This window comes from Cygnus atratus, chromosome 7 (assembly GCF_013377495.2).
Source record: "Cygnus atratus isolate AKBS03 ecotype Queensland, Australia chromosome 7, CAtr_DNAZoo_HiC_assembly, whole genome shotgun sequence".
NCBI lineage: Eukaryota > Metazoa > Chordata > Aves > Anseriformes > Anatidae > Cygnus > Cygnus atratus.
In genome coordinates this window covers 7,605,683-7,632,017 of record NC_066368.1, presented here as the reverse complement: position 1 = coordinate 7,632,017, position 26,335 = coordinate 7,605,683, and the positions used below count along the sequence as shown (strand labels likewise).

The 26,335-nt window shown below is 41.2% G+C and overlaps 1 protein-coding gene across 1 annotated transcript in view; it reads right to left on the bottom strand.

The window, feature by feature from the left end:
• Positions 1-14,943, bottom strand: part of HSPA12A (heat shock protein family A (Hsp70) member 12A) — a 57,041-nt gene extending 42,098 nt beyond the window's left edge. The window contains exons 1-2 of the mRNA XM_050711953.1: positions 14,916-14,943; positions 1,528-1,613 (exon numbers count right to left, since the gene is read on the bottom strand). Of these exons, the coding sequence (XP_050567910.1) occupies positions 1,528-1,613; positions 14,916-14,943 (114 nt within the window). The remainder of the gene's footprint in view (positions 1-1,527; positions 1,614-14,915) is intronic.
• Between the last annotated feature and the right edge of the window lie 11,392 nt (positions 14,944-26,335).

Genomic DNA, 26,335 nt, shown 5'->3' with positions numbered 1-26,335 from the left:
TTGTAATGATGTGATGTGATATAAAGCACCATCTCAATTGTGCCACCCCCCAGTATGCTCTTGCCTATCATAACACCTACATAAAGAGGCATTAGGTAAAAAACAGTGAGGAACTGTTGTTAAAATGCTGATAGTGGCTAAAGTACTAACAGCTCAGCATGCCAGGAAGAGAACAAGAAGCTGGAAATACTGGTGAAAGAGTTATGTGCTTCAGGCAGGCAGATGGTGAGGGAGGGTAGTACACCCACCCACACATGCACCATCTTGGCAAAATCACCATGGAGCAGAACTGTTGACCCATAAGTATACGGGACATGTTTGAATCCCCCACCACTGCTGTTCAGCCTGTACTCTCGGCAGTATTTTGAAGCAATTGGTATTTTTACAGAGGAACTGCCAGATGTCCTCTTTCTGTGAGCAGTGTTCCACCATCTTCCTCACTTATGTCCTGTGTCCTCGCAGCTTCATGCCTGCTACTTCCAGCACCTTTCTGTTGTACCCCTACATTTTCCAAAATCATCCGATAGGCCTGCTATTTAAAATGGAGAAAAGAGCATAATAAGGTTTGGTCTCTAATGATGGAAGACTTGTTTGGACTTTCCTAATAAATCTTTTAAACCAGAGCAATATGCATCTGTAGGTCTTCCTCAAGGAGTTCAAGAGGCAAATCTAACTGGAAGAGGATATCACATCATCAGCGTGGCAGAAATAAGAGGTGGAAGTTCTACAGTATGCGGAGAAAGAAAGGAATGGAAACTAGATTTACGAGCAAGAACTCAGGAAATCCCAAAGAAGGATGCTGTACAACCTGTACCTGATTCAGAAAGCTAAGAAAGAAATCTGATAAGGATAGCAATGTGTTCTAAACACGATCTCTTGTGATATTAAGAAATATACAGTGCATACACTGTGTTATCGATGATGCAGATGATCTTAAAAACAAGTGGGACTCAATTTTAATGGGAGTTTCTCAATAAAATGAAGACAATGTTTAAGAGATTAGAACACATTAAGTACATGGGATATTTGCTTGCACCTAAAAGCTTACAGAGGTGGCTATTTTTCTTAGGAAACTAGATCAGTTCTATTCTGAGCTTCATTCTCTCTCTGCTGGAAGAGATTCTTTTGTCTGAGAATTCAGATTATACTACTACTGTATTGTATATATCCTTTTTTCCAAACAAAACGAGTATTTTCAGGTGCTGCCTAAACAAATCAGTGAAAAGACAGGGACAGAACGTGAGAATGCCGAGGATCAAGTATCCCCTCACTTTGATGTAAAAATATACAGGAACAAATCTGTTAGCTCAACAAGTAGACAAAAAAAGCAAAACTGGGACCCCAATGAAATAAATGGGAGCTCCATCACTAGCTCCGGTGGGACCAAAATTTAATTTTCAGCTATGGATAGCATAAAAATGATCAGCACAAGGGTAAATTACAGCCTTCCAAAGAAACTACTTCCCATGGAACAGGCAGGAGAAAGCCATGTCAACAGACAGAATATATTAAGAGTGCATTTCTTACCACAATATGTGATGGAGACAGTGGAGTTATTCCAGGATCTCCCAAACTTTTGGCTGGTGATGAGTAAGTAGATGTGGAAACAGCATCTGAAAGTAAACAAAAATTCTTCAGCGTCTGTAAGCAGAGTAAGTAGGACAGGCTAGTTGCTTTGCATACCGTTACACAATTTTCCTGTTGTAACAAATCTGCTGAAAAAGAAAGCAAATTCCACAGCCTCCTCATAATTTTATTTATTTTTTCCCCTTAGAATATGGTAAGAGCAAACTGCAGCTTTACTTTTAAAATGTTTGGCCTTCCTGACTAACTCCCATTCTTTTGCCTCGTAAATCACCATGTATAATTTCAGAAGCCCTTCTAAATATATTGAGAAGTCATAGTTGATACAAATGGCTTTAATACCATACACTTACATTAATAGCCTAGGATTTAAACATGTGAATGCAGAAACTAAACACAAGTTGAGATAAAAAAAGACTAATGTGAAGAGAAAAAGAGCAGTTCATATCAGTTTAACAACCCAGTAAGAAAAAGTTGCGATTATTCCTTTATGAACCTTTATTCTTTAACCTTCCTAATACTGTCTCTGTTTTTATTCTTCAATATGCTCTGCACAGAAACATTTTGCAGCTGTTAGTATTACTGCAGGACAGAACCCAGCTGGGAAAAAGGAAAGTATTATTAACAAATCATCAAAGAAATATTTCTATCCTGCAGACAATACTGCAATTTCATTTAAAGGAACATACCAAATAAATGACAAATGTATTTTTCTTTCTTATATTTACCCTATGATGACAGAAAATGAAATAGTTTAATAAAATAATTAAGCACTGATGACTCAAATGATTTATATCTAATATAATCTCATGAAAACTGCAAAAACTTATCATCACAATAAATATTAAGCAACACATTTCAACATATTTTTATCCAACGTACTTGTAGGTTGGAATGCACACAACGAAATGCATATTTAAGGATGGCAAGAAATTCCTAGGCATAGGACTGTCAAGTCAGAGCGTTAATTTAAGATGACACAGGAGCTGTCCTGCAAGAAAAGACCCTAGGGCTACTTAATGAAGAATCCTGTTGTTCCTGGTAATCAAACGTGGCTTCCCAGGGAAGACGCAAAAACTTTGCAGTAGACAACTGCAGGATAATCTGCCCACAGGAAAAGTTTCCTCCAAATCTTAATATTGCTCTTGAAACAATATTTACTTCTATTCAAGTTATACTATGTATGCTGAGTTTGGTATTCAGAATCACTTACAGAAGGAGAACATTCACATTTCCTATGCAAGTTCTTCAAGAATATATTACATTACTCCTTTTGTGGTAGCATACAGAAACCCACAGTCAGCACAGAATCCGCCTGTGACAGCACAGAATCTGCTGGATTCATTAAGCTCTATTTGGATCAGATGCTGTTATCAGCTTCCTTATCCATTCGCACAATTTCCTCCTCTTTTCAAAACCAGATTCGTTTCTATACCATCAACATGGCATTTTTCTTAGAAGTGAAGAACAATATTTCAGGACAAAAAAAAAAAAAAAAAGAAAGAAAGAATTAGTAATAAAAAGGTTCCTTGCATCCTGCTGTCTTTCCTGGCTGGATCCAAACCAATACTTTCTGAAGAGGTCAGGACATTGCAATGCTGACACAGCATCTTTACAACATGGTAAATTTCCCCTCTTAGGATTCTCTCTTTAGAGGACAAAAAGGTAGATGTCAAATTGCTACCTGTATTTTCAGTGTTCCTCTTTGCTACTAGTTCTTTTTGTTACCTGCTTCAGCATTCATGTTTCAGTGATCTATTTTCCAGCCTGTCTTCAGTTATCAGCCTTCCCTGGGTGTACCTTGAAAAGCTATTTATAGCTCCCTATGACGCTCAGAAAATCCCGTGTGGCAATACACACATTTTTTGGTCTCTCAGAGAGCAGCAATTAAAAAACCACTGTGATATTCATATTCATTCGATGACAGCACACTAACTTGGGTGGAGCTCTGTGGAGAATTTATTTGACCCAATTAACTTGTGATTATCCAGAAGTAGAAAAATGTATACGAAGACACTTACTCTATCCACAAGTATAAAAATATTTGGCAGCAACAAAAACATATTAGGCAGAAACCAGAGGGCTGTCTTTGCTACCCGTAGAAAAGATTACTTAAAACTGAGAAAAGATTTAGATATTTTCATCCAAAAACTTTAAAATATGTCCCTTTCAGTTTCAGAATGCTCTTGAAAATTTATGCATGAAGGCCGAATTTGTAAAAAAAAAAAAAAAAAAAAGTTAGCCTTTCCAATTCTCAACAACTGCTCAACTCTGCTGGAAAGTTAAACTCCTAGTGATTTATCAGTATTTTTTTGACCAGAAAAAAAAATCTTTCCAAGAACATGACCATTATGCACTAGTATTCACTGTTACACTTCATCTAAGTAATATGCCACTCCCGCAAATAAGAATAATGTCAGCTCCTGCTAAACAAGAATTCTGCAATGAGCCCTACACATCACCAACCTGGAGTTTTGTTGGATCAGGAGAGGAAAACCATAGAAGACAATTTTATAATTTCTCAGGTAGCAAACTAGAATTTTAACCAAAACATACTATTACGGTGATTCTGTAGAGTTGCTATCATTTTGGCACAAGCAGCCGTCACATTACGTTGCACCAGTTTAAAACTGTTTGATATTATTTCATAACACCACTAGCTAATGGTGTGCAATAATGGGGGCAACCCTAACTGTTGTAACTCTGTTGTTAAAAGAGGCCCTGACACTACCAGCGCTTGCAGAGCTAACAACTGAATGAACGCAGTTCAGAATACGAGGAAGTTAAGAAGTCATTTACCCAAGTGGTTGGCATTTACAGAAAAAGCTTGCAGGCCAACCACCTTGGATGTAATGCCAGGAGTTCTTCTAACGAGTAGTGAAAAAGTTGTGAAAAGCCCATGAAATTAAGAAATGTTTGTACTATCTACCCTATCTAAAGAGAAAGGTGTTAAAATAAACTTGTGAGTGTGGGAGCATGCGGTGAGTTAGCGTTTGCTTGGGGGGAGAAATGTGTGTCACAGAAGAGCAGTAATGCAGAGATATTCCAGCAAGAGTGGGATATTTAAAAATCTCTTATTTCTAAAGAGCTGGGATTGGCTAATCTAAAAGAAAGCCAGAGAATGGGTAAAGGGTTGCAAGGAACCTGATTTGAAATCATACAAGAAAATGCCTAGTCTCTGGGAGTAAATTCCTCTTCTTGAGGATTAAAAAAAAAAAAAAAAAAGAAAATTATGTCCTGGACAGTATCACGGTATTTGGAACAGTCCCTAAAAGCAGAATGACTTATTGAGGCTGATTTAAAGAAAAAAACACAATCGTGTCCTGCATAGCTCAAGTTCCAGCTTTATCTCCTGTGTTTACCAAGGATCGCTATCTGTGCCAAACTACACACTCTGAAAGGATATATAGCTAAATAACACGTGATAAACACACATTTAATTCTTGGTAATTTGCAGGTCACAATAAATGGAGCAACCTGATTTAGAATCCAAATTAAGTCTTCAAATACTTACACCAATATTTAAACTGATCCAAGATATGATGCAAACTTTTTGAACAGAAATTCTTTCATTTACTTATGTACTAAGTATGGGCACATCATTGCTTGTAAACATTAACTTGAAATACAACTGTCTATATCAGGGTATTGGATAGTTTAACTAAATGTGTACAGAATGAATTTGACCATGTCATTGCATTTTCTGACTTTAGTCCTAAGCAATTGCCCAATCACGTCTTGTGCATTTTCAAGTTCAACAGTAGAGGAAGGGAAAAAAGCTAAGTCTGTCTTTTTCAGCACTTTTTTTTTTTTTAAACATTCAAAAGATTCTATCTGATTTCCAAATCCCCTAACACTTAGAGAAGTGGTAAAATTATGGGATCAACAGATACTGTATTAATAATGAATCATATCCATTATCGTATTAGCTGCAATTGCTGGTTTAGCAGATTTAATTTCAAATATTCCTTCTTTTCATCTAAGCACAAGCAAGAGTTTATTTGCTGTGGTTTCCTACAGTAGCTAATCAGTTTAGATTTTCCTGTTTCTCAGTAAATGATCAGCCACCCTCTAAGTTTTCCAACTTAGCTGATGACAAAAAGCAACAAAGGATTAATCTTTAAGTAACACAGAATATAGTCAGTAAGAGCAAAGTCGACAAAAATTAATAAAAACTTAACTGACCTAATATGAACATTTCCACTGATAACACGTTCAGCTGACTGTGATTTACTAACAGATCTAAAGATCTAATAGATCTAGGGGACCAAGCTCACTGTTTCATTAGAAAAATCAGTTAATGGCAGGTGGTCTCCTCTGGAAGACTATCAAGTCTATCCTGCACATTTTGGAGCCCCTGCAACGTGTTCTTGTTCAGGACTGGATAAATAAGTTTTAGTAATTCACTCAAACATCACATAGGAGGACCACTGTGGTCCCAGACAATCAGTTTTAAGACAGAAAGCTTAAACCTGCTTTAAGAAAAACAGCTGCTAAACCTCACAGTCACAAGGCAATAAGTTGGCACTACAAGTTTTTTCAGCAGCTACACAAAATCTGCTCTTTCATTAACTTTATTAAATATTTACTTTTATAAAATTCAGCAATACCAGGCATCAGCAAGATTTTCTGCTTCAAATGTTAGGGAAATTGTTAATGGATTCACTGCCAACAGAAGGTGTCCTGCAACCCAAGTAACATAGACAACAAGTTTCTGTAAGTGTTCAATCTCTCTAGGTAAGAATTTAAGAAGACAAGTAAAAACAGCAATTCAGCAATGATTTGCTGCTAAACAGCATTAAGCGCAGAAATCCAGCCAGGACAGAAAAGAGGGGAAATTTTTGAGCATGTCTCATGTTACTAGTTTATCACATGGAAAAGAAATAACTTTAAAAAAAAAATAAAAGAATAAATAAGGTATCAAGCCTCAAGTTCTCCATCAGAAACCCCAGCGTGGTGGACCCTTCCAGGCATGCTCTGCAGTAGAGTCATGGCTGGGAAGAGAAGTGCACTTGCTGAACCTTCGCAGAGCTCACTTCCAACTGAAAGCTTCAGCACTCACGGCCTGGATTTCTTACAGGTGTTTTGCTAACCAGAAAATGGGCATCACCATTAACCCTAGTGAGTATGCTATATCCCAATCCATGCATCTTAAGGTCGCTTTTATCACTGTGATCTTCCTGCCGTGACCACAAATCTAACACTTGCTAATTAAACTCTACTGATTTTCTGAATCAATGATAGGATCGATATTATTCCCTGTTTCAGGTGATAATTTCAGCATTTTAAGAAGTGTTTCCACAATAACGTTTAAGTACAAACAGATACTCCGAAGTCAATTGTTTCATTCCATGACCTACAGTGCAATGAATTCCATTCGTTGTGTAGGTTGGAGCCTTTGGCTGAGCTCAGGGACTCCACTGGGAAGATCAAGATACCGAATCCTTTTCCAGAAGCTCCCAAACTCCTGCGTATTCCTGCACTACACCACCCTGCCTCAAACAACAATCCTTCTTCCATTTGTATAATGTGCATCTACCGTTCCATATGCCAAATCCATTCAGCCTCTTAGTTATCTGCTGGCTGACAAACCAGGTGGACATGGTAAGTCAGGGTGCATCAGACCTACTACAAATGCCACTACTGCAGCTGATCTTTATCTATAAATCCAATAAATCCAGGTTAACTGAATGCTGAATGCACTGTGCACATGCTGATCATTTTCACAGGTCAAACACTTGCACATATCTGACGGCCATTTCTCTGCAATATCCAGCCAGTCAGAGGTTGGTGAGAGTGAGTGCTATATGTGGCTCTGATCTCATTCAGTTTGCTGGTCATACCAAAATCTTGACAAAATTCTTCATCTTCCATCTGGCCAACATCTCTGGATTAAAAATTTTAAAAAAGGATGCACCGAGTGAAATACAGGGACAGGGTAGACGTCGTGCAGTAAGAGAACAGAATTCAAAGCTTTGTTTTTCATTCAAAACATTGTATATCATTTCAAGCATCAATAATCATTTTGCTGCAAGCAAAGCTTGCTAATGACGTTTGCACAACAGGGAAAGAAGGGTTTACCATATTGCTATTAGCTGGCAACTGCTGCATTGGTAAAGAAAACCTTATTCAGCTTTTCATATTGCTGAGACTTTGCTTTGCATTAAGCACAAAATGTCACAGCTTCCAAATGTAATGTGACAACCTAGAGCATTTTACTGCAAATACAAAGATGGCCTTTGAAAATAACTATAGAACAACAAGAAAAAAAAAGATGGAGAGAAGCAAATACAAAGAAATACTTTAAACATCCTCATGTATAATAAAAAGATCCCATATTTCATATCAGAAGTAAGAACCTCCTGTTTCCACTGAAACTAATGACCCTACTGCTATTAACATCAACGGAACCAGAGTTCTTTGTTTTAAAATGCCAGTAGGCATCCAGTCTGTTGAAGACTCCAATGTACTTCCCTTCTATGAATACAGCCGTAGCTAATCCCTGATACAAATCCAAGTTTCCTGATACCCTTTCATAATAATCAGTCATTGCAATGATACCAATTAGAGCAGAGTAATTTTCTAAAGAAAAAAATCTCCCAATTCTTTGGATAAAATAAAAAATAAAAATTAAAAAAAATCTAAAAATTAGACATATTTCTCATTACAAGCTATGAACTTCATTTAGGTTTTTACATTCCCTTCCGATCACAGTTACAGTTTGAGTGGAGGAATTACTTTTCCATTATGCTATCAAGCTCTCTAAGGTCTTTACTATTATTGTTAAGACTATCAGAATACAATCCCAGATTCATCCCGTCCCTTGCTTCAGGGATACTATTCATTTTCCTGCACCTCACATGCAAAAGGAAACTAACAGACACCACCTATTTTCTGTTCTATTAAACTTAAGTTAAAAACCACATGCAGGAACTTGCAATAACCTTCTGAATACAACACTTGCGCTAAGTTCACCTCTTCTGACAGTACGTAGGCTAAACTATTTTCCCCAGATTTGATCTGACCTCACTAATCCTTGTAAACTGGACCAGAACAGACCTCGAATGCTTCCATGCTTTCTACACAACTGTGTCTGTAAAACCTCTGCCAGGTTGTTATGAGTCCCGAGATTTTTCCCACTTGATCGGAACCCGCTCACACAGCAGGGCCTGGAGCGCAGCAAACTCACCAGCAGCGGTCATGCAAAGATTGCTCATGTCCTGAGCTCTGGGTCTTCTGCACCCATGCCCTACTGCCAGAAGAAACACAACTGACTCTGCTTTATGCAGATAGGGAAGGCAGGCTGCGTTAGCAGATGCGTGTCGTGGTACATGTGGGCTAACAACATATTCTGAGGCTCAATGCACTGTAAGACAACTCCCCAGGATCATTCTAAATATTCCACAGACACAGTTCTCTTACAGATACCTTTAGTATGCACTAGCTAATCTTCTGTCCCTTCAACAAACTCCTCTGAACCCGCTTCCTTCAGGCTTCCTTGGACTATTAGCCTCTGTGCAAGCACTGTTTTCCTGTCCTCTCATCTCCTCCCTCCTTGCTTCTACACAAAAAGACCTAAGGAACAGAAAACAAAACACACAGATGTTCAGAGCCTAGATTCTGTAAAGAAACCTTCCTAGAAAAGGTTTCCTGCTGCCTCTCTGTCACCATCACGTCTGTCATCATCTACCTCATCAACTTGGTTCACTGCAAGGTTGTCAGGAATGGCACTAATAAGATTACGCTCCAGTTCCCAGGACCACACGCATAAAACAGAGCACGTGTGATGCTAGGCACTTTGGGGAATGCACCACTTTCCAGCTGAAGGTGGGCTGGTTACTTGCTTTTTCTTTTAAAAAAAAACACAACCAAAATATTACAGCATTATAAAATTCCCTGTTTTAGCATGAGTTCCTACTTAAGAATCTTCTCAAGATGTAACTGTATCCTGAAAAGAAAGCAATCCCAGATTTACCTTTCTGGGTCAAGATACTCAAAGAAACGTTGGTAAAAGACTGAACAAAAGTCACTGTTTGGCTTTTCTGGATCTTGTGTTCAGCAGAGAAAATAAACGTCTTCCCCTGCCCCTGCTTCTCACCCAAAACAAACAAACTAACAACAAGAAAGAAAGAGGGAGACAGTGTAAAAGGACTAGCCAAACTGTAAGAAGCAATAGTTATTCTAGTGGTCAGCATGAGCGATGTGATATATAAATCCCTTAACATTCTTCAAGGCTGGTGTTGCTCAAAAATGGGAAAATAAGGGAACATTAGTTGCACAACTGCAAAAAGCGATGTCAAACTTCACAATTCATTAGCAAAGTGAATCTCTAGTCTATGGGTATGAGCGACACTTTACAACTAAATCGAAAATAAGCGTGTTTCTCTATTTTTTTAATTTTACGATCCTGAAAACAGGTTAGTAAGCAGGCTTAAAGGAAAGTACCTTATGAGGAGAGAAGCTAAGGACAGAAGAGAGAAAACTGATGTTTAGGATTTGTAGAGCAGATCACAAAATCATGCAGTCACCGATCGAAATCAACTTCCAGAGGTTTTTACACTGGCACCCATCAGGACTCCATTCAAATGCCATGACTGTGCACGCACGTCACAGCAACGGGACCAAGGGCAACCAGCGGATGGTCACCAAACAGGTACACTTGCACGATGACACGCAGATGATACAGCTTGCAATGGAGTCTCCTATGGCTAAAACCACAAGATGAGCATAGCTGAGGAAGCAAGAGAGCCACTGTGAAAGGATGATTTTTGAATGCGGGAGTCCCATCACGACAATGCTGAAAGCTTTTGTAAATGGCATGCCTTACCGGTCTGATTATCACGTGTGCTCTGCTAAGGTATCCATGGAAACTTAAGAAAGAGATGTTAAATTTGTTAGATCTGTTTGGCACAAGGAATGGGGCCTACCATAACCACTGGTATTTTGATCTTTAAGCATGGAGAAAGCCTCAAGGGCCCTTGAATGAAGACGAAATTTGCAACATCAAATTGTCACAGGAATGTATTTCCCAAACAATGATCAGGAGTTTGCAAAGACGCACTAAAGAAACTTTGATTTTGATGTTCTCATTATCTCTTACAAGAGAAAAACAGCCAGATTGTTGTAAGAGAGAGGGACAGATCCAAATATCCACTCCAGACTTCACGTGAAACAGGAGGAAAAGTATGCACACAGAGAGCCTTGTGGTGAAAGGCCATGCACAACAGGTGAACATGGAGCACTCTGAACTTTAAAATCCTTAGACAGAGTACACACAGAGGCTCTGCAAACCCCTAGAGAGGGGTCCTGAAAAGCAATACAGATCTGAAATATATCTAGAAAGGAACAAACCAAAGCAGTGCTCACAGATGACTCCCTATGCTGTTTGCTTCTCCCACAAGGAGAAAAACTTCCCCAAGAAGACTACAGCAGGTTGGGCACATTTCTGCTATACAGACAGAGTTATTCTTCAGAGACAAGAGCAAATAAACTTCCACAGATTACATGAAATTGTTACTATAAAACTGCAGTCACATACGCACTACTCTCTTGACTCCAAACGATAAAAATTGTTAGAAATGCCTCTCAAAATTCCTAGGAAACTGCATCTCCAGAGCACAGACTGTAAGCGCTGGTCAAAGCGTTCAAGAATCAGTGTCAGAAGAAACAGCTGAAGAAAGAGCCTCTCCAGGTCTCCTGTACTTGCAAATTGAGATGCTTTCAGAACCGATCTGTGTGCCCAGCATGCTGCAGAGCAGTCACAGTAGGGCTACTGGGGCCAGCGAGCCCCAAACGACTCCAGCACACGACCAGATCACAGCAGCACGCCAGCACCAGGGCAAAACGATGCCAAAGCGATGCAGTTGCTAAAGCAGTTCTCCCGTGTCCTTGACACACCCTTATGCAGTCCTCAGCAAAGGCACTGAGAAAACAAGAACAAAGGCAGTCCAGCCTGAGTGCCGGCGTCCACGTTCTGAGCATTTTAGTTTATTTACTTACTTTTTTATTCCAACTGACTGCATTTTCCTTTTCATTTACATGAAAACCTTTCTCAAACCCCTCTGAGGCAGGCTTTGAAGGAATTTCCTGTTTTAATACCCACTGCCATCCTAATTTTAAAACACTGCAAAGTTACTGCTTTAATAATAGTTATGGCAAAATTTAAAACTCATACTTGTTTATTTTAAATGCATATCTCTATGTTTCTTAACACAACAGCAAACGGGTCATAGTTGACATATTTTGAGTAATTAGAACTATGGAAAGTTCTTTTTAAGACCAAAATGTGCCTGGTGACTGAGTAGAGGCAGTTTTAATTTAATGACCGAGGAGCCAGAACATTTGGTAGAGTTAAGAATGAGAAATCTTCACGTATGTTACAGGCATTTCACATCACTGAAGTTCGTATTTGACAGAAGCATTCCCTGAGCGCAACTCCAACATCTTTGGCCTTACATCACAAAACAGCTGCACACTCTTCAGGAAAACATCTGGGAAGCAAGCAGAGCATTTACAGTCATGGCCCATGGACTTCAGAGCTCATCCTGAAACAGGTTCCAAGTCCTCCTGGTATATCTTTCATTGCTGGGGAAATACAGCCGGGCAGGTCTGCGCCATAGTGTCGTAACCTAGGGTTTTACCCATTTCTACTTTCAACTAGCAAGGCTGTTAACAGAAGAGTTAAAAGTATCATATAGAAGCTGAATATGTAAGCAATTGATGGTATTTATGGACACGCACAAAAAGAAGCTGCTTAGTGAAATCGTTAATGGCAAATCTCATCTACTTTACGTTAAAATAAATAAATAATAGGAATAGAGCCAAGCCCCCCCCAAAGGTTGCTTCACACCCACTTACGGTCATGACTGCTCTTGTTCTTCTCCTTGGGAGTACCATCACTTGAATGCAGTTTTTTATTATTTACCCATTTTCCATTATTGTTCACTGAGAGCCTGCATAACTTTTTTAAATACCCAAATAAGCCAAGTTGCTCTTTCACAATACGTACAGACTAAACCTGCCACAGACAGACTTTACTAAAACCATAAGTGTTGCACTCTTTGAAGTCAAACACTTCTGAAATCCCGCCTTACACAACATCAAAAAGTAATTCAGGTACAGAAAATGGAGGTGATGGGATCACCTGGGATGCTTTAAACTAAAAAAGTATTTTAAGATTTCTTTTTTAAAATAAAGGTATGGTTGCTTGGGGCAGTTATTGATAGAATAAGTGGCATCATAGTAGATGATAGCAAAAAGCATTTGGCAGAAAAGAGTAAAAGGTAAGATAGCAGTCAACTCGCATATTGCCCCAAACAGCACCGACAGAGTCAGAGAGCGTAACAGAACCCTAACCTTGACGTTTATGTGCCTGGACCAGCTCTTTTGTAGCTGAGGCAGCACTCTGCTCTCCTTGCACAGAGCCAGCCTCCTGAAGGCTGCTCTAACTTCAGCTGGCACCCAAAGCCACTGCAGTCTATTCCTGCTCCTGGTTGCAGGTAGGTTTGAGACACACTGGTCACACCCTCGGGACCCGCTTAAAACCCTGCTACCCCACACATCCGCCAGACAAAGCAGCCCCTGGACAGGACAGAGCTCCTGGGGCCTCAAGCAGCCCTCGGGGAGCCTTGCAGCCACAGAGCTGGGCAGCCCCCTCCCTGCTGCTGGCCCAGCAGGAATAAACTGAACACCCAGACCAAAACCTTACTGGGTGTGTGCCGTAAAGGCAAACTTGTCAGCTGGATCAGCATCACCCAGTTCTAAGCCAAAAGCGCTGAAAGTCGGTATAATTAGAAGTTTTACACGCAACAGCTCCTGGACACGAACAGTTTCATCCAGGCTCACGCTAAGCAAACTGCAGATACCGCAATGCTGCGCTAAGCGAAGCTGTGCAATGACTGGCACATAGCGCATGCAACACTTTGCTGCTTTACATCCAGACATTTCTTCTGCGCATTGCACGCTGCTGCAATAAATGACTGCAGCTTCAGCACTGTCAATACAGTAACACTCCCTAAATCACGTTTTATCCCTGAAGTCTTTTTTTCTCTGACAGCTTCAGCATTCCAGAGACTGGAAAGTACATAAAGGTTTCTGGCGTAACAAATCATTGATTTACTACCTGGTATTCCACCTTCTAACAAAATCCCCTCCTGCACACATTCACCCTGTGCCACGAGTTACTTGATTTCAGCACTGCACTGCCCTAACCTTGCAACTTAGCAGAAAACAAAGCACACGACACCCTGCCACCCAACAGACAAATGAACCTGTCGTTCTCTCCTCGCCTTTGTCAGCTGCTTGCTGGAGAACTGCTACAGGCAGCTTCACACAAAACAGAAGAGACTTGCTTTGGGAGGCACTTAAGGAACACAAACACGAGGGGGGAAAGATGCTGTAAGGATCATCTTGAAGACTCAACTAGCTTCTAATTATTATTGTTGTGTTGTTTGAAACAGATACCCTGTGCCTCCTTTTATTCCACACGCGCTGCGGCTAAGCTATTTTACTCCAAACATTCCCCGGATCCCACCACGATCCGTATAAACTCAACCTTTCAACTTTCCCCACGAATTACCACTGCCACCTTAGGCTCAGCATTAGTTTTCACGAATCCCTGCAGCGCTGTTGGGAAGAAGGGACTGGGAGATCGGATGCAACCGGGCTGTGCCTGCATCCCCCTGGGGTTCGTCCACCCACACAGATCACCTCACCCCCGGGCCCCCCATCCCTCCCCAGCCTCCTCCCCACACAAGCAGACCCCCTCCCCCCCCCCATCCTGCAGGAGCCTCGTTGATGGGTTTTATCAGGCACAGCGCGATCACGAAGGGACCCAAAAACCACGGGACTCTCGTTTGGGGCCCGCCAGGATCCGGCCCCCAGGTCCCGAGCCGAGACCCGCAGCCCCCGGGGCCACCCCCACCCCGCTCTCCCACCCTGCCGCCGGGTTTTATTGCACCGCATCGCCCCCCCCCCCCCAGCTACAGACACCCCCTGCCTTTATCCCTCGCCCCCAGGGGCACCCCATTTCCAGCCCAGACTCCCCTTTTCCCCCCGAGAGCCCCCCAAGCCCCCCTCAGGCCGCCGCTTTGTCCCCGCACCCGCCCCCCCCCCGCCTGCCGCAGCGCCGACCCCCGGGGACGGGGCGGGTCAGCGCCGCCTCAGGGGGGTCTCGGGGGGGTCACTGCAGGTCTGCAGCCCCCGGTGTCCCCCAAAACCCCCCGGCGTCCCCTAAAACCCCCGTGGCAGTGCCCCCCCACCCCTCCTCCGGGCGGCTGCGGCCGCCTCCCCCCGCTCGGCGCTGCGCTCCTGCATTGCGGCGGCCGCCCTACCTGCCGCGCCGCCCTCGCTCTCCGACATGGCCGGGCACCCTTCCTCCTCCTCCTCCTCCTCCTCCTGTCGCTACCCGGCTGGGCCCGGCTCGACTCAGCTCCCTCCCGGCCCCACCCCGGCCCTGGCAGGGGCGGCGCGGCCCCTCCCCGCCGCGGCACGGCTAATCGCGACGGGGGGGGGGAACGGCGAGCTGCGGGGGGCGGCCGCGGCACTGCGGGGCTCGAGGTGCCCTTGGACAGGGCTCTGGCACCCCCCCGGGCTGAGCTCCGGTACCGGGAGGTTGGGAGGTGATCAAAGGGGCTGCAGGACCTGGGAGAGAGACGCGCCCGCCGGCGCTCCGGCCGTGAGAGTTTGCCTAAGTGAGAAGAGCCGAGGGGAAAAATGAGGCTGAGATCCTCCCAGTCGTGATCCTGCAGCTGGAGGAAGTGTTTCCCTGTCTCCCTCCCCTGCTTCTTGGGTCTGTTCTTATTTTCCAGCCTCAGCAGCCATGCGTGCTCTGAAAGCCCTGCTCCCACGGAGCAAAGAACTGAGGGCACGAACTGCGAGCGCGGCCTCAGCCCCTCCTGACTCCTGGGCTCAGGACATCACCCCGCTACCCATCACAGGTCTTTGTTAGGTTCACACAAAGCTTGTCCCGAGTCCTCCCGTCGAAGCTGTCGCTGTGACCAGGCAGGATCCGGGGTAGCCCTGGAGGGCTCCAGAAGCTTGAAGCAAAACCCTACGGCCTGCAGGTGCTTACTCAGCACAACCCGGGTTTTCCCCAGGTTCCCTCCCTCAAAGCATGGCTCTGACAAGAGCCCTCGTGCCATTAGCTCGGGTCCCCGTGTTTTGTTCCCTTTGAGGAGCCAAGGTGTGGCACGAAGGTAAAACCCCAGCAAACCACCTCACGTGTTCGCAGCCGACCCGCAGAGGCCTGCACCAGCCCTGCACGCGCTAAAATGAAGATTGCCTCCCCAAACCTGCTGCTGTGACCAGAGCAAATGCTCAGCTCCCCAGCTCTCTGCCTCCCAAAGGGATTTGCCAAGCCGCTGAGGAGCGGGGAGGGAAGGAGCACGCCGCAAAGGCTCCCAGGAACGGCAGCGTTTGAGCAGCTTGTGGTGCTCTGCACATCAGCTGCACGCGTAGCTCCCTGGGGAGATCCCCGGCCACAGGGATCCCTTGCAGGATCTGCCAGGAGCAGGGGCGGCGTGCACTGGAATTGCTGCTGCCTGCGCTCCCCCCTGCGCCGTGCCATGCAACAAAGGGGAACATCTGGCCAATGGGCTGCTTTAATTACCTATTTATAGTCAGGCTGAATATTTATGCTGCCATTAAATGGCCTCGGAAATAAGAAACCAAACAACCCCAACGCTGGGTTTCCTGACAAGAGACTTAAATAGCAACAAAGTTTTGCTTCGGATTAAATACACTTCAATAGCAATTGATCGTACCCTTTAGAATGCATTGAGATAATTAACAAAGGAAGGGGGAGAAGCAAAAGAAACAATCAAGAAAAACAAACACAGACCAGAATCGTATACTTTCAGGAAAAAAAAAAAAAGGCATTATATGCAGACAAGTCTTCCATGATGATTCGAGCAACAAGACAACACGCATAAAAATAGCATTTGCTGGGTACACACATCTATCTGAATGTCAAGGCAGTGACTACATTATTCAGTATCAAGCCAGGTTGCCTAAGTTACGCGCTCAGCTGTAGGTGTTTTGAATAATGCAGCAGGAGAATATTTGAACGCATGTGACTGCTGGTTTCAGAAATAAGACCCTTTTCCCAGAGAGCTTAGCCTCTCCTTTTCAATCTAATGAGAAGAACCAAGTAAAAAAAAAATAGACTCGCAATCTAAAATATAAAACATAGGACTAAGGCATCTTAAATTGTGTTTTGCTTTATATAGATAAAACTAAATCATACTGAAAAATACTACAGAAAAATAAAACAGTACATTATTTTTACCCTGACAACTCTCTCCATTGAAAACAAATTAAAAATACATTTTATATGAAAGAAAAAACACCTTCAGAAAGGGTTACTGTAACAAATAAGCCCACTCGAGGACTGGAAACACTTTGTTTTGATTCCTTAGGAAGTTTGTCACTTTTATGGTCATTTTGATATGTTGTTTGGAGTCTGTGGTTTTAATGGTTGAAAATTTTATAAGCATAACAGGAAACGAGTCTAAATATAATAAATAAAAAGTAAGAGTACAGCAGATAGATTTTGAAAAGGATAGCAAAAGTAAAGTCATCTACATTCTCTGAACACCTGCTCTAATGAACGTATAGATGAGCTAATTAGCTTGTCCCCTACACAAGATTCAGCTTTAGTGCGGATCTGGAAAGAATTTTTTCTCCTTCTCAGTGAACCAACATCAGCTGGTTTAGTACATTGCAAGGGAGTAGCAGCACAAAGGAAGAACCTTTGAAATGTCACAGTATTTTTGTAAGACTACCAAGATACCCATCAGCGTTAAATTCAAGCACCTGGTCCCATATTTATTACGGTATTAGTCTGACTATGCAGAGAAATACGATTACTGCTGATGCTTGGGATAGCCTTCTGTTCAAGTTCCCTCTCAAGCACCTACTTGGGACCGATACCTCTCAAACACAATCAAGAACAGTGATTTAATATACTGTATTTTTCATCCACAGAGCACTTCTCCTAGGTTTCTAGAAAGCTGCAGCCTCAAACCATTCAATCCATCACACAAGGGGTTCAGATATGCCAACATAAACTGACAGTACAAGAATAATCGCTGTCTAACCTCACTGATTTTAACAGAGCTACCACATAGATGTTAGGCATTAGCATCAATGAAAATTTCATGAGAAGGCTGAAGATCACTACAGTGCCCTCTCAGGGCCATATTCACATGTTGTGAGTGCTGCACAAGACTGTGGCCAGCCAGTGAAAAGAGCTACGTGCTTCTCACGCATGATGATGAGGGGCTCGGCAAGGCGCTGCTGGGTAGCACTGAGAATCAGCAAGCTGTAAATGCGAGGCACAGAGACCTGGAAGGAATGCAGGCATCTGGATATTGCTTTTAATGCGTCTGACAGCAAGATGTACAGATCTTATTACAGACGTGGAGACCAGTGTGCCACATACCCAGTACCAGTACCAGGGAAAGTGGTATCTTTAAAAGATACAACACATTTAAAGCAAAAGAAGAGAAGGCAGGTAAGCATTCCTCCTGTACTGGCAGCTCAGGAATGCCTCAAAACACTATGTCTACCTGCTCAATTAAAATGCCTGGGGTAATGGTTTCATACTGCAAAGATTCCTCTGAGGTACTTTCTGGAGCACCATTAAACATATAATACCTGATGTTTTTGTCATCTGCGCAGTTATTGCAATCTCCTCCTTCATTCCAGCTGTATGGTTTTCCACTTTACAGCACTTTTACCTCTCCAGCTCTGCACATTGGTTCATGTACTAATAACTTAGAAATTAACTTCATTACCGAGTCAAATGGCAATCTGTGTTTTCCTAGATGAAGTTGCTATCTTCCCCTCTCCTCTTATTTTAATACTCAAGAAATCTTTGTAAAGACAAGAAGAAAAGCTATTCAGCACTATCACAGCTTTTCAATAAAGAAAAATATGAGCACATACAAATAGGAAGGGTTTCTTCAAAAGAACAGTTTATACAGTTTTCACCTCTCTTTTATACATTTCTTGTTCCCGGTATCCCAGCATCGGTTGGAAATGCATCATTCTCAGAACAGAACCTGCACAGGATCACAGGATTCTTCACCGTTTCACAGCATGAGGTTTCTGCAACAAACCTGCTGTGCTGTAGAAACTGAAAGTGGGGATCTGGTGTCCATGAATCTCTGGCAATACATTACTCCTTTGGAGAGTACTTTCAAATACAGAAATGGCAGCCCAATGCTAACCACTCCTCCCACTGTTGTTGTTGTTGTTTTGTTTTTACACCTCTTTTACAAACTATACAATTTAGATATGCTGAATGAACAGTCTCTCCAGTGGTAACACGTAGTAAATGTTCAAGAGTCCTATTGTGGATCCCAACGCTAGGTGCTAAGTGCACAAAGCGAAAGATGGATTCAGTCCCAAAAAGTTTCCACTCGCATTGTATGTCCTGAACTCAATTCTTCCTTAAATTCACCATTCTTCTTCTACCTTGGTTGTATAAAAAGTAAATGATATAACTTCATGAGATCATACTGTTCTCATTTTCCAAAAGTAACAAAGCTGCATGTGCATCAACCCATAAGCCTAGCTTTGTTATCTGGTTCCTGAGAACATACACAGTGATTAAATAAGTAATGAGCACATCGGTCTCCACTGAAGTGAACAGAAGCGGCAGGTGACTACAAAAAAAGCATCAGACACCTGCAAAAATGAGGAACTCCAGTTTGGGCAGGCCGAAGTCCTGCATACCCTACTTCTTCTGGCCTCTGCTCAAGGGAATACATTGTACCCCTCAGGAGGCATGTCTGGGTGTTATTGTGCACAGCCATACTTTGCAGACTGCTTCACTGAATTAAATGGCAATACCAAAATTGCAGTGTTATTTGCAGTGCGAGTAGTAATTGGGTCCCTTAAAAATATCCTGTACCAGACTGATTATAATGAATTTGACAGTGTAAAGGAGAGCCAACTCAGAAAATTATCAGCCTTGACAAGTCGCAGAGGAGCATAATCTCTCATTGTGCACCTGTGATACATAAAAACGTCATCACAGAAATATATCAAATATAAGACAGTTACCAGGCTCCTACCTGGTCCAGTTCCTGTGGTTCAATTAAATAGTAGAAAGAAAAGGCAACATGCTGAAAGATAGGCAGCACAACTGACACGATGCTCCAAATAAACTTTATCCAAGGGGAAAATTTGAAACTAGAAGGATACGCAGTTTCCACGGATTCATTACTCATAGGGAAACTGTCTCTGGGGTTTTATGTAGGTGCATGTCAGGTTGGTTACGGGTGTTTCTTTTCCTAAGCCATTTGAGAAACCGTGTGGCAAATATGTAAACATAAGGGTGTCAACCTAGATCATCAGGATTAGTACAGAATGGATCAGAAGAGTGGGCTCTACAACACACATTAGATTACATCCATCTCACCCTGTATCTGGGAGGCAGAAGAGGTCGCAGACAGACACATGTAGAGAGGAATAAAAGAAGCTTAGAGGCCAACTGAAGAAATGCTAAAGAAGCCTAACAAAGTCATAGAGCAAACAGTAAATGACATGGTCGGTTTTACAAGAAACTATTTGAAGTACACAGGGGAATCTATACCTACACCTTAGGCTGAACACATTGATTACTTACTGGAGTAAATCTTAATGAATTCACTAACCTCCAATTCAGCAAGGTAGTAGGGCTGCTAAACATTTTAGATTTTGAAGGGAAATGAAAAATAACCCAAAGCCCTCTGACACTCAAAAGAGGTGCCTAGTGAATACTGGAAATGTTTTTACTATAATATACATGTTTTCATAAGCTTTACAACCTTTAAAATTTCATGCACATGAACATTGTATGATTTGATTTTTGCTTCTAAGTATATTCTCCAAAAAGAAAAGTCTAAACTCTTAAAGGTCTCTTATAAAGACATGCCTTAGAAAGGATCTTGAAACATAATATTCAAATATAAGTGATAGATTTTTTTTTTTCAGAGAATAACTTTAAAATATATATATTTGATAGAAATTATACTTAGGACTTACAATGGTACTATTTATTCAGTCATTGGTAGACAAAGCATAGTAAATTACACAGATAAGAAGAAAAAAATAGAAATACTCCAAGATGTAGTGGAAGTGGATATGTTAGTATGAATCCCCTTGTTGAAATATGTTCCTACAAAACATTTAAGAACATTCCAATAACTAACACATTTGGAAAAATTAAAGGACTAAATCAGTCAGTGACTGAGTAAAATATTTACTTCTGCTTAAAATATCTGAAATTAACAGTATCTTGAGTATCACCAACATTTCCTCAAAATCTTAATGTGCCACTTGTCTCTGCACATTCTTTTTTAACTACCACATACTTCTATTTTTGGAATCCTTAATGAGGGCACAAGTCCATAAATGAAAGTATCTAATATCCCAAATGAACCGAGTGAGGCTTTCTGCTTGCTATCTTGATATCTATCTCAGCATGAGACAGATGAGACCTCTGATGTTTTTTACTTCGTTATCACCAAAGGGATGCCAATTCCATAAGATTATACCACTCTATCACTCGTTGTAAATTCTTTCTGAAGGAAGACTGACACCAGTTTTTGAGGATTTTTAACCATGGAGTCTAGTATGCAAAAATGAAGGCTAAAAATCTGTAAGTCATATTATTCCTGTAAAGGTGAGGATTTATTTTGAGCAGCAGTAAGTAACTAAAAAGTCAAACTATGTAATAACTAACAGCTCAACAATCATATTACAAAGATAGAACTCTTTTGAAGAAAAGTAGTTCATCTTATACAAGATTAACATCACTGAAATAGTTTCTATAAATGAATGTTGATTTAATTACTACAATGGGTACATAAAAAATAGAAACAAAAATAAGCTATTTCCTGTATTTACACAAATGTAAACAAGAATACAGTCTGTCCCTGACTTCAGAATTCAATCATAGATAAAGAAAGAAGACAGCAGAGCTCTACTGGCTTACAAAAGTAATTGAAATCGGAAACAGTAGTTCAAATCTTGCTTTGATGAAACAAAGCAGTGACTTGGAGAATGCTGTTATTCATCCATTTTCATTTAAATACAACAATCTGCACCAAAATCTTTCAAGTGGAACATACAATGCAAGAAACATCCTTCCTCTTAAAAAAAAAAAATTCTGTTGATTTTGCTTGTGGTATTTTCAATAATGATTTATTATTTCAGTCTTCTTTGCCAGCAGAAAAGAATCTTGTTGACATTCCTCTAAGTGTTTAGGCTAAATCATTGCTGAAGTGCTTGATCCTGGTAATTGAATAAACCAAGAATTTGTTCAGGAGAAAAACTAACACTTTAAATGTTGCCCCTTTTTAAAACTTAATTGCCATAAAGCTGTTTTAATTCCTTGAAGAAATATAATCATTTTAATTTGCTATTTCATTGCAAAAGAATCATCACATAATATTGACCCCATTATTTGCAATAAAATTTATTTATTTATTTATTGGTGAAAATTATCATTTTGGAAAAGTCAAAAGTAATTATTTTAGTATACTATGCATGCATATGTGTCTTATCAAATGAGAATTTTCACTGACCCCAAAAATATGCCCATTACTTTTTGCACTTAAGACATGATGGCAACTGTGATCACAGCTTCTTTCAGCTGGATCTGAAGTCTTATCAAACCAATGGAAAATCTCCCATTCGTTTCAATAATTTTAAATCGGGCCACCAAACACTGATGATAGCTGTCCCCATATCTGGAATCTGTAATAGTGGATGTAATGTTTGCTAATATTTCGAATATTCTTGAGTTCACATTTCATTAATCAGTGCTGTTACACAGAAACTGATTGTCTACAGCACCAGTATGACTGTCACAAAATTTGGATTCAGATGTTTTAAGAGGTCTGCATAATACTTTTCTTTTTGTTTGTTTTGTTGTTTTTTTTTGGTTTTAAGAAAACATAAGGACAGAACATGCTGAGAGAGAGACTAGATTGCTTTCAGGATCAGGCAACAACAGCAGGTCTCAGCAAGGACATTTGGAAACCCAAACAGATCAAATGCACAGAGATTAATGTGTTCACACCTCAGATGATCTTTGTTCATCCTTGTTGTCCTCTCTTTGAAACAAAGGACAGTGAAAGTAAATGTAAGTGCTTCTTTAAAATCAGTTCAGCAGAAAAAATGTCATATTGACAGGGAGCAAGCACAACATAAAAGCCATCACTAAAAGAAGCTGTATTCAGTTTGTTTAGAACGGCAGCATAACCTTTCACATGAAAAGTAGTACTTGACACTGTTTATAAATAGTGAAATGTGTAAAAATACTGTTTAAATCCATTTGACATCTCTCTTTCGGAGGACTATATTTTTGGCTGAGTCCATATTTTCAATCCTTTGCCTTGAGCTTGCATATGACTGCTCTGATATTTAGACAGTAGTGACCTTCTTTTACTAATATAAAGAATGGGCAATTTTAAATTTGAATGTACCAAACTACTGCCACTAAAGTATAATTTAATGCAAATAATATAATATAATTAAAATATAATTTAATGCAGTGCTCAATACAGGCACAGCCCTCTTCCCGGAAAAGCTTTCTGCCAAAGAAATAGAAAAGAAAAGGAGGAGACAAGCCTACATCAAATCAAATGGTTCGCTAACACAATTTGTGTACCAGCATAAAGTAGGTCTTCAGATTGCATGATTTAAATAAAAACAGGTAGTAAACAACACAAAAAAAATGAAGGCATTGCTCAAGAAACCGAAGGAGCACATGGCAAGGAATGTACCACAAGGAGTGACTGCCGAGAGAGAAGTAAGCAGGAGGAGGTAAGAAAAGTGTTTTCTAAAACAAGGTCACCGCAGAAAAGGTTTCGGATTCCAGTCTATGTTTATAGCCTTTGGTGTCAAGCTGTCCAAGAACAGATCCAGAAAGACGGACGCTGTAAAAGTAAATTTTCTCTGTCATCCTTTTTCTCACCCGAGGTGCTATCTGTCAAGGCCTATAAACTTCACTGTGGATATATTATGTTAATAAGACATGAAATACTGTATATAGCTACAGGGAAAATAGGGTGCTTGTATCAAATACATCTTCCTGTTCACTGATGCAAGATCTGAGGGGCATTTTCGGCAGATAAATGGGTCTGGAATAACATTAACTTAAAATTGTATTCCTAGTCGTAAACTGCCTATGCAGACAATGGACATGTGAGCAATGCGAACATTGCTGTGAATGGCTATTTATGGTCAGCCTTCCTGGTTCAAACTTTTCAGTGCTAGATATTAAATTACTACAAAAGCAGCGCACTTAACTCTCATCATCTCAATTTTGCACTCGAAGCAACTCAAACCAGAGGTTTTAAAGTCAGTTTTTCACAGGCATCCATAACTCGTTTTCCATAGCACTGCATGGGTGCTGTGAGGACTCGCTATCTCTCACTAAGCTAGGGAAAACAATAGTTCAGAAGCACTCTAATTCTGAATGGTTAATTTTAGAGTTTCAAAGAGTCTAACTTGCTGCTGCTTTCCCTGAGATGCAGAAGCTCACCATCTAAAAGAGGAAATATCTAGTATTTAGAGCACTCGCAGATAGCTAAATGACCATCTTTATTTTCAAATTCAGCCAGGTACCTAACCTTCATTGAAAAAATCACAGGAGATAATTGTAAAATTGCTTTGCAAAGCCACCCAGAAAGCTGTCTCCATTTCTAGGTCCTTTGACAAACTCATTGGCACAAACATTTTCCCCTGTAATGTATGTTCCTGTGCATCTGTGTGTGTGGAGAGCTTTTATAAGATTTTATGCTCTGCTTGCAATTATAAGGATATTTGCTGGAACAAATACTAAATTTACCTTGAGATAGTTCTCTTAAAACTGTATTCCTATAGGTATTTGAAATTTCAAGGACTTTTAAGGACTTACAGTTTTAAGGACATGCAGTTACTATCAACAAAGAAGGGAATCAGTTGTACTTAAATGTGAAATTTTTTGTGGTATGTGTGAACAAGTTTTACATGGATGCATACCATAACTCCCTCCTGATGTGATATTGTTTACAGACAAAACAATTCTGGATGAATAGCTGCAATCATAGATCTTTTCAATTCACTGCTGAATCTCCTTGTCAAAGGCTCTTTGGTTTGTAGTGCTTGGCTGGCCCTTCTCAACCAGCACAGCTGAGCAGGGGCACCAGGAGCTACGGATCAGCCCCTTTCGAGGCTCTCATTCATCTTTTAGGGATCACTGTTTTCTCGTAGTGCTACATTAGCGTATTTCTAAGCGTGCAGGTACCTAAGTTATTGCCAACTGGCAGATGCTGCTATTCCTTCACAGCTAGTAATCTGCCTGCAGCTTCAGCTCTAGCTGATGTCTCGCGTTCAGAAACAGTATTTTTAGAGTATGAGTTCCCATGTTTTCACTGCTAGCTCCTTCTGATCCTTTCAGATGCTCTGAGCATGCTAAAGCCAAAAGGTGACTCGCTGTACAGACGTACACAGTGGAAGAAACCAGTGCCTATCTTTCCTTGCTTTCAGACAAATGGGTGTTCTGACAAAGAGACAAACTTTCTCTTGCAAGAGGGATACGGAAGCTCAAGACCTTTCCAAGTCATTCTCAGGAGTTATCAGCATTCTGTATGCTCGTTTACCATTTTCTTCGTGCAGCTTGTTCACACACTCACAGTGCTCGTTTAGACAAAAGCCCCTAACTCCAGATAAAATTCCATGTCTGGGAATCCCCCAGGAAGTGCCTGCTTGCCCAGAGACCATCTTAGTCCTGTCACAGTTGCTGTTACTGTCTTGGCCTAGTAAGATTTTCTCTCCACACAGCTGACATCTGTGAGGACTTTGGTTGCCCAGCTCTTCCCTATAAATGCTTGAGGGATTGCTGGAGCTGAGGACTCCATCTGGCTGCAAGGCTCATGGGAGACAGGCACTGAGGTGTTCAAATGCCTTTAAAGGTCTATTGAAAACACTTCTTTAGGGGCCAAGATCTCCTAAACACTCTCTAAAACACACTCTCTAAAAAGTCTGTTCAGAATTCAGAAGAGGTTGTTAGTGGCAACGCAAGACACCTTGAATCTGGAAAGAGGGGGGGCAACATAGCATGAACCTACTGAGGGATACTTATCTACTTAGGTTTTTTTTTTTCAGGTAAAGTTCCAGGCTGTCTCCACTGCTTGGTTCTGCAGTGTAACATAACGTGAAGTACACACTGCAGTACTGCAGAGATGCCAGATTTAATATACAGACCTATTTTAAATAGGCTTATGATACAAAGCTTAAAATATAAATCTACTTTTGCTTTAAAAGTAACCAATGGGGAACAAGGGCATGCAGTTTTGCAGTACAAGAAAAAAATTTGACCAGAACTTCATACTTGTTTGCATGACAGCCATTCCCACAAACCAGCAGGCAGGAGCTACGAAACTCCGCTAAAAAGGCCCAAATTAAACTCTGCAGCTTCATCAATAAAGGCTCCTCACTCCTTCCTACTGAAATCAATCATTTCTTCAGGAAAACCTTATGCGACTAGAAAAATATGCTGTGATCAAAAGCTCAAATGTGCAAAAGATGGAAGCTATGTCAATGACCCCATGTCAATGGGGTCAAGGATCCCTAACTCCTTGTATCTAATTCCCTTAAGATTCAGAGGAGGGAGGAAGGGTGAGGCTATAATCCTGTGCTTTTGCAGTTACATCAACTCCTGCAGTTAAGCCTTCCACACAGATGATTTCAAACTCATGCTGGATTCAAACTG